This window comes from Trachurus japonicus, chromosome 1, assembly GCF_045865225.1.
Source record: "Trachurus japonicus isolate A0001 chromosome 1, Traja_1.0".
Classification (NCBI taxonomy): domain Eukaryota; kingdom Metazoa; phylum Chordata; class Actinopteri; order Carangiformes; family Carangidae; genus Trachurus; species Trachurus japonicus.
In genome coordinates, this window is record NC_140907.1 from 4,912,518 (window position 1) to 4,925,840 (window position 13,323).

The 13,323-nt window shown below is 40.8% G+C and overlaps 2 protein-coding genes across 2 annotated transcripts; one reads left to right on the forward strand and one right to left on the reverse strand.

Moving 5' to 3' along the window:
• Nucleotides 1-1,365: 1,365 nt before the first annotated feature.
• Nucleotides 1,366-3,537, forward strand: LOC146991251 (uncharacterized). The gene is made up of 3 exons (XM_085789933.1): nt 1,366-1,584; nt 1,773-2,074; nt 3,129-3,537. Exons 2-3 carry the CDS (start codon nt 1,858-1,860, stop codon nt 3,401-3,403), a joined length of 492 nt encoding a protein of 163 aa, XP_085646059.1. The 5' UTR covers nt 1,366-1,584; nt 1,773-1,857; the 3' UTR covers nt 3,404-3,537.
• A 5,724-nt stretch (nt 3,538-9,261) lies between these two features.
• On the reverse strand, nt 9,262-11,619 carry acp5a (acid phosphatase 5a, tartrate resistant). The gene is made up of 6 exons (XM_085796911.1): nt 11,589-11,619; nt 11,370-11,460; nt 11,092-11,291; nt 10,867-10,991; nt 9,771-10,116; nt 9,262-9,686 (listed from the first exon to the last, which is right to left on the reverse strand). The coding sequence occupies exons 2-6, from the start codon at nt 11,458-11,460 to the stop codon at nt 9,447-9,449; spliced, it is 1,002 nt and encodes a 333-aa protein (XP_085653037.1). The 5' UTR covers nt 11,589-11,619; the 3' UTR covers nt 9,262-9,446.
• Nucleotides 11,620-13,323: the final 1,704 nt, after the last annotated feature.

Genomic DNA, 13,323 nt, shown 5'->3' on the forward strand with positions numbered 1-13,323 from the left:
AAATTAAATGCATTAACCTTAGAGGAAGGAACATAGCTCAGTCCTTTACTCAATACTTTCACTTGATGTTTGGTTAATATGTGGTTGGATATGTTAATTACCACTTGTTCTGCATGCTGCGTGTGGTGACTGTTCTCTGGAAGTTGGGGGCGCCGTAGGTAGTCTATTTAGATAATATGTTACAAAATACCTTTCATCACAAAATATATATATATATATAAAAAATGTTTTTACCTTTAAAATATAAGAAAAGGTTATAAACATAGTCTCAGGGTAGGTTCATGCTATGTAAGTCAATGGGACTCCATTGCGTTGAATGCACCAGGAATTTTTCATATTTGCATACTGTTGCCATATGGCAACAAATGTATTTTAGCATATTACAAAAATACTATTACATCAAAACTGAATTAAATGTTAAAAAAATACAGTTTACTTTCCCCAGATAGTGATTTCAATTTTTCATTTAATGAAAATTTTCCAAAATTCTGAATAAAAGACAGTCTTCGGGAGCCCCACACAATGATGTTTACATGGCAAATGTCCATGAGCAAAAGGGACTGGCAAACAGGATATCTTGGTCATTTGACCTCATAAATTGTATGTCCTTCAAAGTAAAAGCCCCCTTTTCACACGTAACTGTAAAAACAAAAAAAGTAGCTTTTTAGAAAAATTAAGATAAAGTAATTGTTGCCATATGGCAACACTATGCAATAGAGAGTTAAAAGTTAATGTAATATTTATTTTATTTAATCAAGTTGGGTTTTGAGCATGGGTTTGAATGTTGGGAGCTGTGTGCAATTTAGGATGGGTTTGGGGAGTGAGGAGATTAGGTTGCTCAAGACAAGTCATGAACCATTCAGGTATCTGAAACAGTGATGAAAAAGAAATGTAAGAAATAGGCTACTCATTTCATTAAAAGTGTTAGGCCTACTTCTTGCAGTTTATTGCTGCTTTTTCAGTTTCTTATTTTAGCCTAGTCAAAGGCTGGTTACTGAACGATGTAATTGTTATATCATCATACTATGGCCATGAGAAATTACAGTAGATCTGCAAGTAGAGCAGGATTTAATTTCAGCCTAGTCCGGAAGTCATTACATTGAGGATTTATTTCTCATGATCCCAAAACAATTTAGAATTTCTTAGCAAAGACTATGATCTTTCAATTTCTTTGTGTGTAGGCCTATTGGGTGTGGGTGGATAGGCTATAATGTGTGAGCGCATTTTAGGGAAGAAAGCACTCAATCAGATTATCTGTTGTGGATTAGGTAATCTGTGTGAGATAGGTTGGCAGTGGGATGAAGGACTCATTGATCGCTGCTGTGATTGGAAGTGTAATCCCTCCCTTCCTCTCTCTGTCTGTCACCGCCCACAGCCTGGATTATTTCCACAGAGAGGACACAGCACACAGCGGCAAGGCTCACAGACCGTCTGAGATGTCCTGATGTCCGCTTGGTGAAGGATAAACTGAAGGCAGCGACATGCTGGCACTGATGACAGGGAATAATCATGGTGTAGAAAAATGTTAGCAACAAAGATGCAAGTGTATTTTATCTGGAAGCTGCAAAAACGTGGTCTTGTCAGGTGGGTGAATTTATTCATGGACCTATTTATGGTGGATAAAGGTCAGAAAAGAAATCCATTAAAGTAGATAAAAATGTATTCAAATGGATGCAATAAAATACATTATTTTATTAATCAGAAAATGATGAAACATTAGTAGGCCTATTTCATTTCATTTTCAACCATGACTTTCCTTCTTTGCTTTTCAGGGAGTGACATCAAGTGGTTAGGAACATTTTCACCTTCAATGTAATGGAATAACTTAGACTTGCTGGAGGCTCCTACTCTGGGAATATGGACAGCTTTAATTACACTGGTGAAGGTGGACAGCCATTCCAGTTCCTGGTTCACAATGTGGAGCCTCTGTACAAGGAGTACAAGCCTCCACCCAGGGACCTCATCCAGCTTCCCAAATCCGTTGTCTACCTTGTGATGGCCGCCCTGGTTGTGGTCGCTGTCGCTTACGCTATCGTGGGTCACCTCATCAAAGACCTCATGCTGGATATAACAGGTATTCAAGTCTATTAGAGGACTTCAATCCATCTCACTACAACACTGGATGATAGTGTGAATGTACTCATGAATGAACTCACAGTGTTACTGATTTCTTAATTACATATGGGAAGTACTGAATGTGACATTGGAGGATAATGTGTAAGACATCTGTACTCACTACATATTGGCTTAATGAAATTATTATTAAGGGCAGAGTGCAAACCACCGACAGACACATGGGTTACCTCGGTGGCGGATATGTAACGGATGCACTGCCACTCTATTCAACGCACAGGTTGAATGAATGACGCATAATATTCAATTTTTTTTTACACAATTTGCTAAATATCAGGTGTTATGAGCTGATATCTGGTATTTTGTCATCACATCTTTGGAACTCCAAGCTGTTGTGTGGTGATTTCCTTTTGCTTTAAATGTTACAATGCACTGAAAATGCCACTGCAGTCTTGCAGTCTCAGGCATAGTTTGATTATGCTGTGTTGAAAATGTAGACACATGTGACACCATGATGTTTTGACTTTATAAATGAATTAGAAGAAGTCCTGTTCCTTCTTCTAAACATTACACCATAATTGTTTGCCTGTTGTAACACAAACGGAACAAAGTAATTGTAGCAATTCAGACACTTTGAATTTTCTCTAGCAATTAGGCTACTGTATGTGGTACCTGAACAAAGCAGTGTAAGAGTTGGTAACACTTTACAATAAGGGTCCCTTCATTAACGTTAGTTAGTACATTATTAAGCATTAATATATAAACTAATGTGTTAACTAACGCTGAGTAATGCATACATAATGATAACTAATTACATTACTCAACTTTGAATTGATTAACTAACTTTGAGTAGTAAACATTAATTAACTGCTTAGTAATAGGTTACATTAATTAATGTCTTTCCTAACCTTAAGTAATACATAATAATGATTGTTAATATATCTTTAAAAAGTTAATTAATGCTTAATAATGTACTAACTAACGTTAATTAAGGGACCCTTATTGTAAAGTGTTACCGAAATAACCTCTTCTCTCCACCCTCTGATTGTCCACAGACTGTTTGCTGGGCCCGATCGATGAGGACATGAAAAAAGACGGAGAGGTGGGGGGAAAGAATCCTCTGCACATGCCACCTATCCTCTGCCACTCCCACCCGAATGCATTTCACGTGTGGGACCAGGATGATGTTATCATTCCCATGACGCCCCAACATGGCAGCCCACTGGGCAGCCCTCTGATGTCTGTCATGCCATACATACCGTCATTTTTCCCCACCTCCCTGGGCAGCCCATCCTACAACCAGCCTATCCCTAAGGAGAGTGATGCATGAGGGACTCGGTCCAGGACGGTGTTCACATAATCGCATCGTTATTGTGTTTCTCTCTCTCACTTTGGGTGTCTGTAGTTGAGCTTCCGTGGCTCCTTGTTTTCACCTCTACACACCTTTCACCCCTCCACCCCTTAAATTGGTGTCACAGTTGAAGGCACAGAATATGACCAGCAAAGACAATGTTTCACATTAAACTGGAAACACACAGGCAGGGATCAAAGACAGTATGAATGGATTCACTTCTGTTGTAGCCACTGATCTCTGGGCTTGACAAAGACAAAAACTCTGAGAGAGCCTGGGATACTCAAAGGGAAAGCCTTCACTTCTTCATTTTCCCAGTGGATTTGTGCCAAGTTAGCATCACGAAATGTCTCCTTCTCCTGCCAGACTCGCTCGTAACATCAGTCCAAGCTGTCATAGTTTGCTTGGATGTAAGATCGCCCTGAGTCCACATGATTCAACATGATACAACAAGTAGTTGAGTTATTAGGAACTTGTAACCATATTCAACCAAAAACAATTAATATTCAACACTAGTTTGGGATTAGCCATCAACATGACTGTATCGTTAATGCCAGTTAAAATCATGACTCATTATAACAGTGTATTTTAAGAGAGCTGTGTGCACATCACAGGATGATTGTGTTGAATTCTGGTGTCAAATAAAGGTGAATACTGGTGTCTACAATGTTTGCTGACACTCGTGCTTAAGTCTTATTCTGATACTATATATATTGCCAGTCTTTAGTAGGATCGACCTGACTTACTAATAGGGTAGAGTTAATTCAATTAGTGGAGGTGACCTCTTTCAAGTGACTCTGTAGTGCCCTTTTATAAGGACAGCTACTGTGTCCATTAAATAGTGGTTAAATTACGTTCACTTCTCAATTTTGGTAAAGAAGGTAAATTACATTAACAGAAAATCCCAGTGTCAAGTTAAAGAGTAAAATGTGACATTGTGTGTTTGAATGCAGCTGCAGAAGCTATACAATCCTTTTTGCTTTGTTTTGCTTGTTCTCAAACACACAAGCATGCATGCATGGACGCACAAATACATGTGTTACACAACTCAAAAAGTTGTTCATGAATATGTGGAGTCCCGTTTCAAATCAACGAATAATAATAATACACAACTCAAAAAGATGATTTCAGGGTTTTTTAAGCAGGATATTGGCTGAAAAGCAGAAAGCCAGGGATATTAAAAGCACATGAAGGCTGTGACTGCATCCAAATATGAAAACATTATTCCACCATTACTGTCTACGTCCACACAAACAATGTATAAACATTTAAAAAAAAAATTTTTTTTTTAGAGGAACTGTCATCGAGGTAACATTGCTCATTCCATCTGTGAAACCCAGAGTGCCTGTATTCAGTAAGGGATGGAGATTAGGGAGAGAAGATTAGATGAGCAGCTTAGCCTTTAATACAGCGTCCTTTTATTACTTTTGAGCTGTGGAATTAGATAATCGGACAGCAGCAGCACAACCTGAGGAGACGGGCTTCAGAGACGTACCGTGTGATTGTGGTTGTCTGACAGGTGTGACCTGATCCAGGCTCAGCCCTGCAGCCCTGCAGGGTGGGCTGGGCCTGACTGAGATGTGGGTCTCGCGTGTCAACGGCCTGTCTGGATTACTGGTGGCCTGGGCAGAGGTCTCCATGATGTCGGCGATGCTGTTTTACATGGCGGGACAGTGCCAGGAAAGGAAAACTCCAGCCCTGCGCCGCAGAGACAGTCAACACACTGTATCTAAGGCAAGAGCTGATGTTTGTAGCAACAAGACGGGAAAACAAAAGCACAGATGTTGTGTTGAGTGTAAGTGGTTTTGCAGCTGTACATGTTGTGATGTGCGCTGGTGCAGCCAATTCACGAAGGGGGAAGTGGAAGAGAAAATTGATTATTTTTTCATGTCCTTCATGAGAAATTCAAACAAAATAAGTTCAAAATAAATGGAGACTTGGACTTTACTTCAGACAAACTGAATTATAAAAAAGAAAATCAGTTTTCTCTCTCAGAAAACCAACTAGGAGCATTTTGAAATGCACAAGTTGCCTCAGGTTTGAGGTCTTTTAGGTATTCTTAAAGTCCCTGAGAAAATAGTTCCTCTATCAGACCATTTCACAATTCTAACACAGTTGTCTGCCAAAGAAATAACATTTTTGGTTATTTTTCATAGAGAACATGATGGGGAACATTATTCTAAGCACCAATCAGGATTTAGTAACAGTTCCCTATTCTGTGATCTGACAACATATGTGTATCAAATTAACCCACACTATAACTTAAATGTAAAAAAAAAAAAAAAAAAAAAATCTACATCTTACAATATAGATGTGACTTTTTTCTATGACTTGAGAGAAGATAAAAGCTTCCTTCGCTAATCCTATTTCCTCAGGCAGGAGATCTTGTGGCTCTAAACACCACAGTGGCTCGGTGGGAGGTCCACTGGTGGCACAGGATCTGTCCAACTGGAGCAGAGGAGTTAGGGCTTAAGAGCCAATAAGACTCAAAGAAGGTCAGGCTGTAAGCAGGTGATTCACCAGAAACTTCCATGCAATGTTAACCCAAGAAAAAAATATAAATGAAACATTTGACCTCAGACTGAGACGTTTGTGTGGTGTGTGTTTCTGTACATATCCAGTGTAGACTTAGATCAGAATAACAACGTGGTGGTGACATAATGAGCTGTCGGATCAACAAATGGACAATCGGCATGGGCCTGACTGCTTTGTGAAATCATCCTTTTGTTTGCTTTGTTCTCGAGAGACATTTTTAGGATAAGCTGCTGTTTGGGTTTTGAAGTGGAACATGTGAGTGCAGGATTACTGTGCTGCAGTTCTGGACATTTGGCAGCAGATCATAAAACCTCAAACACACAGCTCGTGGCCACTGAATCTGTGACTGAGAGTTTGGCTAAAAAGATCGAACACGATCACAAAAACTGTTAAGTTAACATATGATAGACTGCAGTGTCAAACTGTCACAACTTTAGAGAAAGTAAACATGTTTACAGCCTGGCAAAGCAAACTAATTACATTGGATTGAACAAATCACCCATTTGAATTTCATGATGCCTTTAAAGCATACAACATTGAGGACACGCTGCTTTTAGTGACAGGTGGTGGTGAGCATGTGAACTGGCACTCACTGAAGCATGGGATCCAAACATGCTCCGCCCCTTTGCCCATTTCTGACAGTAGGGGTGAAGTCAGGCTCTGACAGGATGCTGATGGTGCAGCAGCCCACTCTGAGGTGATGTAGGTGATGCCACAGAGGCTACATCCATCTTTAAATGGTTTCAACATAAGAGCTTGCAACTTGGCCCTGATTGAGCTCTGTGAGGTTTCTTGTGTTGTTTTGAATCTAATTCTTGAACACAACATTTACGAATCATCAACACTCGCTCTTTTAGCTCTGTTTTCGGTCTCCACCAACTCTTTAGCCACTAAAATGGGCCACACCACCAGCTAGCTTCACACTGTGTCTGCCTGTTGTTGGTGCTGATCAGCATTTTTCTTTTGACTGCTCTCATAGAGGTCATTATCTTCAGCATTATTACTGTGTAAATATTGATAACTACTTCAATTGTTTTTTTTATTTGCAGCTAACTGATTGGTGCACCCATCCAAGACACTGGTAAGCAGCAAATTAAAACATATACATATGCAGTTACTGTAAAATCAGACCTTGTGTCTATACGCATCTGTCCGTCTCAACTGATGTGCAGTGAGACTTTCAGTCTGGAGGGAGTTTACGTCACTCAGGGTTAAGTGAGCCTCACCTGTCCTTTATCCTCATTTGACAGCCTATCCCCGGCCGATCTCTTGTTGATACTGACTCAGCTGTGCACGTCTGACGATGCATGACACCAGCAGCCTGTAACTCATCCTAATTGGATCAGGACATGACCTACCAACAGTCAGTAACCCTACAGTAGCCAAATTGTGGTCACCACTAGAAAAACAGAGGTAGGGATAGCATATACTACACACCATACTGTGGGTTATTTGTATGTTCCTTTTCTCTGTGCTACTTCAATCATGCAAACGTTCAAGACAGAGCTGAACAATTTAGCATGTCAGCAGGAAAGCAGGAGAAAAAATAGAAACCCGGCTGTTCGGGTCCATGCTTTGCTTCCAGGTTAATTGTCATTGGTTGGTTGAGTTTATCCTGCAGTTGCTGCCAATCGGCTGTCATCCAGCCTAATCCTCTGTTGGCAGGCCAGGTGGTTCTCTGTGCCACGGACAAAAGAGCAGCAACTGTGTGTATCTTGACCTCTCCTGCCCTTCAGCAGCAGTCAATGTCAGCATTTAATTCTGCACATGAGCTTGTGCCATGATGAGCATCAGACTGATGCTTATGCAGCACAGTTAATGGCTGGGTTACAGGATCAAAGTATGTCACAATATAGGACCAACACAACAAAATGACTTTGAAAAAAGGATGATTGCCTTTAGTTTTGCAACAAAATCCATATTTAAACCAACTGTTTGTTCAACTATTGATTTGCTTAGCCAAGTTGTATCATTAGAAGTAGCAGGCAATATTAATATGCAAATACAAGTCTGACAATTTATTACTCAACAGCCAACTGCAAGTTTATGGTTTATAAACCTTCATCTTGTGTCAGCGTTCTGCTACCATCTATGATGTTAGGGTCATTTTTGACCCGTGTTTTAAATCAGCTGTAAAATACACTAAAAACATTTTTCATCCAATTTGTTTTCTTCTCTTGGTTACATTGTTAGGCTTCCTTATCCATGAAAATATTAGTTTTAATATTTTTTGGTGTGGGCCCCTGGGCCTTTTGTCAGTATACCCCTTGGCTTCAATGTAACCTTCCTCTTGTCAGCTTTCTGCTACCATCTATGGTGTTAGTCAGCTGTAAAATACAATTATTTATCATCCCATTTGTTTCTGATCTCTTGGTTACATGTTAGCACTTCAGTCTCAATTATTGATCTTAAATTGACTCAAACACCACAAATGTCATGCATTTTGGAATTTTGTGAAATTTTGTTTAAATAGATATTTCTGACAAAGTCAAAAAGCCTTGATGCCATAAACTATTTATGTGGTACTTTTATGCATTTAAAACCTGAAAACGGGTAACTGGTGACCTGAACACACAAGAGAAGGTTAAACAATCACCTGATGTTTCAGTACAGTAGTAGCCTCTCTGTCCAGTGATGTTTACAGTAATAGAGCTGTGACTAAATAAACCACATACATGTGGAATTTCCACTAGTTTCTCAATTCCTCTTTTGCAAAAGACAATGCTGAATACTTGGATTCTAAGCTAGATATGAATCCAAACCTAAAAATCTGACGTTACAGTTTGTCAGGGACAAGTGTAGGCTACATCATGTTTGCATGTTCAAATGACCCAGTATCAAATGTAACATGACATAGCCCTTTAAATGCCCCCAACATCAGTCCAAATGTCACGCTACAGGAAGCAAAACTGTATGACACAAACAGGGCGCAGTGGGTTAAGCAGGCACCCCATGTGTTGAGGCTATAGTCCTTGTGCAGGCGGCCCTGGTTCGAATCCTGCATCGAACGGCCATTTCCTGCGTGTCATTCCCCCTCTCTCTGCCTCTCCCTTTCCTATCTCTCTCGACTGCACTGTCAAATGAAGGCCTTCATTTGACAGTGCAGTCGAGAGAGAAAGGGAGAAAGAAAAAACAAAAAAAACAAAAAAAAAAAACTGTATGACACGACTTAATTGAGCCGTTCAGTTCTGGTTCAAAGAGGAAAACCCATGACTGCAAGCTACGATTTTCCACAGAACAAAGCACGGAAAATGAGCAGAGCGAAGCAAATCATTTGAGAGATCAAGTCACAAGACTGAAACCAAGATGACAAGGCATTTTTTAAACAAAACCACATTTATTCTTTTATCACAGTAAATTTATATGTAAAACTAGTTGATTCTCTTTAAAATAAATGTTTTGATACATTAATGCCATAGATTAAAAAACAGACTCGTCAGCCATTTCACTGCTGACTGATGCTGTATGATTGTTCTTGTAAGCTCATCTATTCAAATTGCCTTTGAGAAAGGACAGTGCGGAAGAGAGAGGTCCCTTTGGCCTGGAAGAAGGTCACAATCATCTGGTTCTTGGTGACTTCTGCATGGACAAAGCCTCCGAGTGTTGAAGCTTGGCCTGTGAAGAACTTCACCGTACCTTTTGGAACGTGGTTCCAGTGACGGACGTCAGGATCCAAGAAGTTTCCGGCTCCACTCACCACGTAGCCCACACCAGACTCTTCAATGTACTGTGGACAAGAGACACTGGGAGTGAAGCCAAGCTTGAATCATTACTGCAAATTTACCAAATCACATTTCTTAAAAAAACAAACCTGCAGATTGTGGTCATGACCGCAGAGGTAGGCAGTGGCCTTGTATTTAATGAGCAGAGGATGGAGCCTCTGCAGTAGGCACTCTGTGGGCCCGTGTTCCGACACCGACCACACAGGGTAGTGGCCGGCCACCAACAGGAAGTCTGCCTTGGACTGTGCCAGTCTCTCCTGCAGCCAGGCCAGCTGACGGTTGGCATCCACCTCACGCAGCGGGCCGCGGGGCTTCTCATCTACGTAGTCATCAGAGTTTCCACATAGCATTATGGTGTCCAGCATGATGATGGTCAGGGTCTTCCCAGTGTTGGGGATGTGAAAGTCCAGCTCATAGTAATAAGAAGGAAATCTCCTGTGATAATAAAGCATAACAGTTTAACCAAGTCTCTGTCGGTTTAAAGGGATAGTTCACCCAAAATTCAAATTTCACTCATTATCTACTCACCCTCATGTCGACTAAGGGCTGTGAGAAGTTTCAGAGTCCTCCGTTCCTTCTCTGAGTTACGGGGGGCCCGCGCAGCAGTATTTGTCCATATAATGGTTGTGAATGGATACCAACTTTCTTTGTCCAAAGAGACACAACAAAAAAACATCCAAATACCTCCATACTGCTCGTCTACAATGTCCCTCTTGTATTGAAGCCCCGACATAAGAAATTGTTCTGAAAAAAAAATTAAGTCTATATTTTAAGCTTGTTTGTAGCGGAAGCTCCCAATGTCTCGGTTCACTGCTCTTCCTGTGTCAGTGTAAATCTCACATGATTTGCACTGACCGGCGGAACAATTTCTCATGTCGGGGCTTCAATACAAGAGGGACATTACAGACGAGCATTATGGAGGTATTTGGATGTTGTTTGGTGTGTCTTTTTGGACAAAGAAAGTTGGTATCCATTGTATGGACAAATACTGCTGCGCGGACCCCCCGTAACTCAGAAGGCACGGAGGACTCTGAAAATTCTCACAGCTCTTAGTCAACATGAGGGTGAGTAGATAATGAGTGAAATTTGAATTTTGGGTGAACTATCCCTTTAACACTTTTCTCTCCTGGATGTTTTAATTCCATTTGATTGGAACAGAAAACAAAAAAACAAAATCTGCCATACCATCTGTCAGACTTGCGGGTGTAATCAATCTGGGCTTTAACATTTCCTGCGTGGTCATGATTACCAGCGAGCACATACCAGGGGACCCTGAGAGACTTTGCAGTGTACACAGACTCAAAAGTATCCTGATGGAAGCAAGAGAAGAGAAACCAAGTAAAAAAAAATATAAATATCACAATCATTTTTGATTTATCACCACTTTCTTTTCAGATTCTCTCCACAAACCTTAAATCGAGGAGAATCCACGCTGTCCACACCTTTGTAGTAGAAGTTATCGCCGAGGGCCAGAACAAAGTCAGCTCCCATCTGCTCTGCCACTTTGCTCATTTCTCGAGCTGTGGCCTTCTGCACAGCGGTGATGTAGGGGGGGTAAGGGACTCCACCCCAGTCTCCTACGGCCAAGAACTTAATGGAGGTTCTGTTGCCTGTCAGTGAACAGGAGATTAACTCTTAGCTAAGAACCCAGGGAACAAAACACTGAGAGATCAAGGGGGGAGACTTACTGCTGCTGTCCACCAGGTCCTGGAAGGCAGTGGGGTAGCAGCAAGCCATGGAGATGGCAGCCATCAAGATGGATCCCAGTAGAAGCGCCATCTGAAGAGAAAGAGACAGATCTTCAGCAACAGGACAAAACAGAACTCAAACCAAGATGAGACATTTAACACCGACTGAAAGTGAACCGAAATATAAGTAAAGAGGAACAGGAAACAAGCGCAACAAACCACTGCTGCAGCTGCACCACAGGCAGTCTCACCTTCCCCCTACCTCACTAAACAACAACATGCTTTTTATGCCTGCAGGTGGCGCATGATTGGCTGCAGGCTGAGGCTGACACATCCCAGCTGCAGCTAATGGAAGCTAATCAAAGGAGCCTGAGAGGGTCAGAGGTCACAGTTTCATTTTGACAAAGTGCATATCTGGATAACTGAGCTTCTCCTAAACAACGACCATAACCCACAGATCAAATGACCTGCATCAGCCTCAGCAGAAACAGCATCAAACACAAGCACAGCAGAAGTTAAAGCCTCAAAGGAAAAAAAACAGCTTGAATGTGAGGAGAGTAGGTGTGGGTGTGCAGAGATAACAATGCCAAAGATAAAGCACTCACTGCTGAGGTGTGCTGAGGATGACCTGACGGGACGCAGCTTGTCCTCGCTGCGCTCTTCCTGCCGTCCTTTTATCAGCATTCCTGGAGGAGAGGCTGCAGGAGGACCAGCCCAGGGGACACGCTGCAGCAGCATGAGCATTGCTCACACAGACACTGTCTCAGTCGTGGGACAAAAGAGGGTCATCTGGGCCACATGTGATTCACAATGGTTATTTTAGCTGGTGCCCAGACTCCACTGTTTCCACTTTGGTGTTAATCATCATTTTCCTCCTCTGTTTTTGTCCTTGTGTTTCCGTGTTTTTGGGGCAAATCGGGAGTAAGACATACAGCCCTGATAAATTTATATTTCCGCAGTCTAGTGGATCATGGCGTGTTCAGAGTGTATCATAGTCTCCCTGAGTGTGGTCTTGTTTTTTGTTTTCTACTCCAACCATACTATCTATGTTTCCACAGTTTCTGTCACTTAAAATGACACTGGCCTTTTCTCACTTGCACATTAATTTTTTGCTTTACAGTTTGGAGGCATGCAATGCAAGAGTGCATTATGAAATGATGCATTAGACATCAGTTAAATTCCAGTTTGGTCAGTTAGAGAGCATTTGGAAGGAGATACAGATAATAAACTTTAAAACATAGCCTCCCTTCTCAGGAAAGAAAGTTCTATAGTATTTGGCAACTGTTTATTGATTATTTTAACCACAACATAGTCTGAGGGCAAGCTATATAAGTGATCTTCATAGAAGGAAAGACTTTGTATTTTATAAATTTTTTTATTCTATTTTTTATATACAGTATATACACACACACACACACACACACACACACACACACATATGTATATATATAAATATATTATTTTTCCCTGTCTGTGATTAGTTTTTGTCTTTTTTTACTTCTGAAGAGTGTATACATGTTTGGGTACGTATAATCTTTTTTATTTTGAAATTAATCCCCTTCATCTGTCTATTTTTACATAAGTTAATACAATTGAATTGACCCTTTTTATGTAAAGGTGTACGTGTAAATGTGTAAGATGTCTGTTGTGTCTGATGTGTTCTATGTTCAAAATGAGAAAAATCAATTGGAAAAAGAGAGTTGGAAAAAAAAAAAACAAAAAAAAAAACATAGACTCCCTTCCAGAGAGTAACTGGTAATATTCATTAAGGTCTGTGAGTTGGAGGCTATAGTACAAATGCATTTACTTTCATATGCAGAGTCAGAGAATATTCTGAAAAATATGCAGCAGACTATAAGTTTGCTTTGCATGCAACAATGACAAATTTTCATCCCTCCTATACTAAATTGGATGTGTCCTTGTGCTTCTATGAGTTCCTAGTATCTTTGCAGCC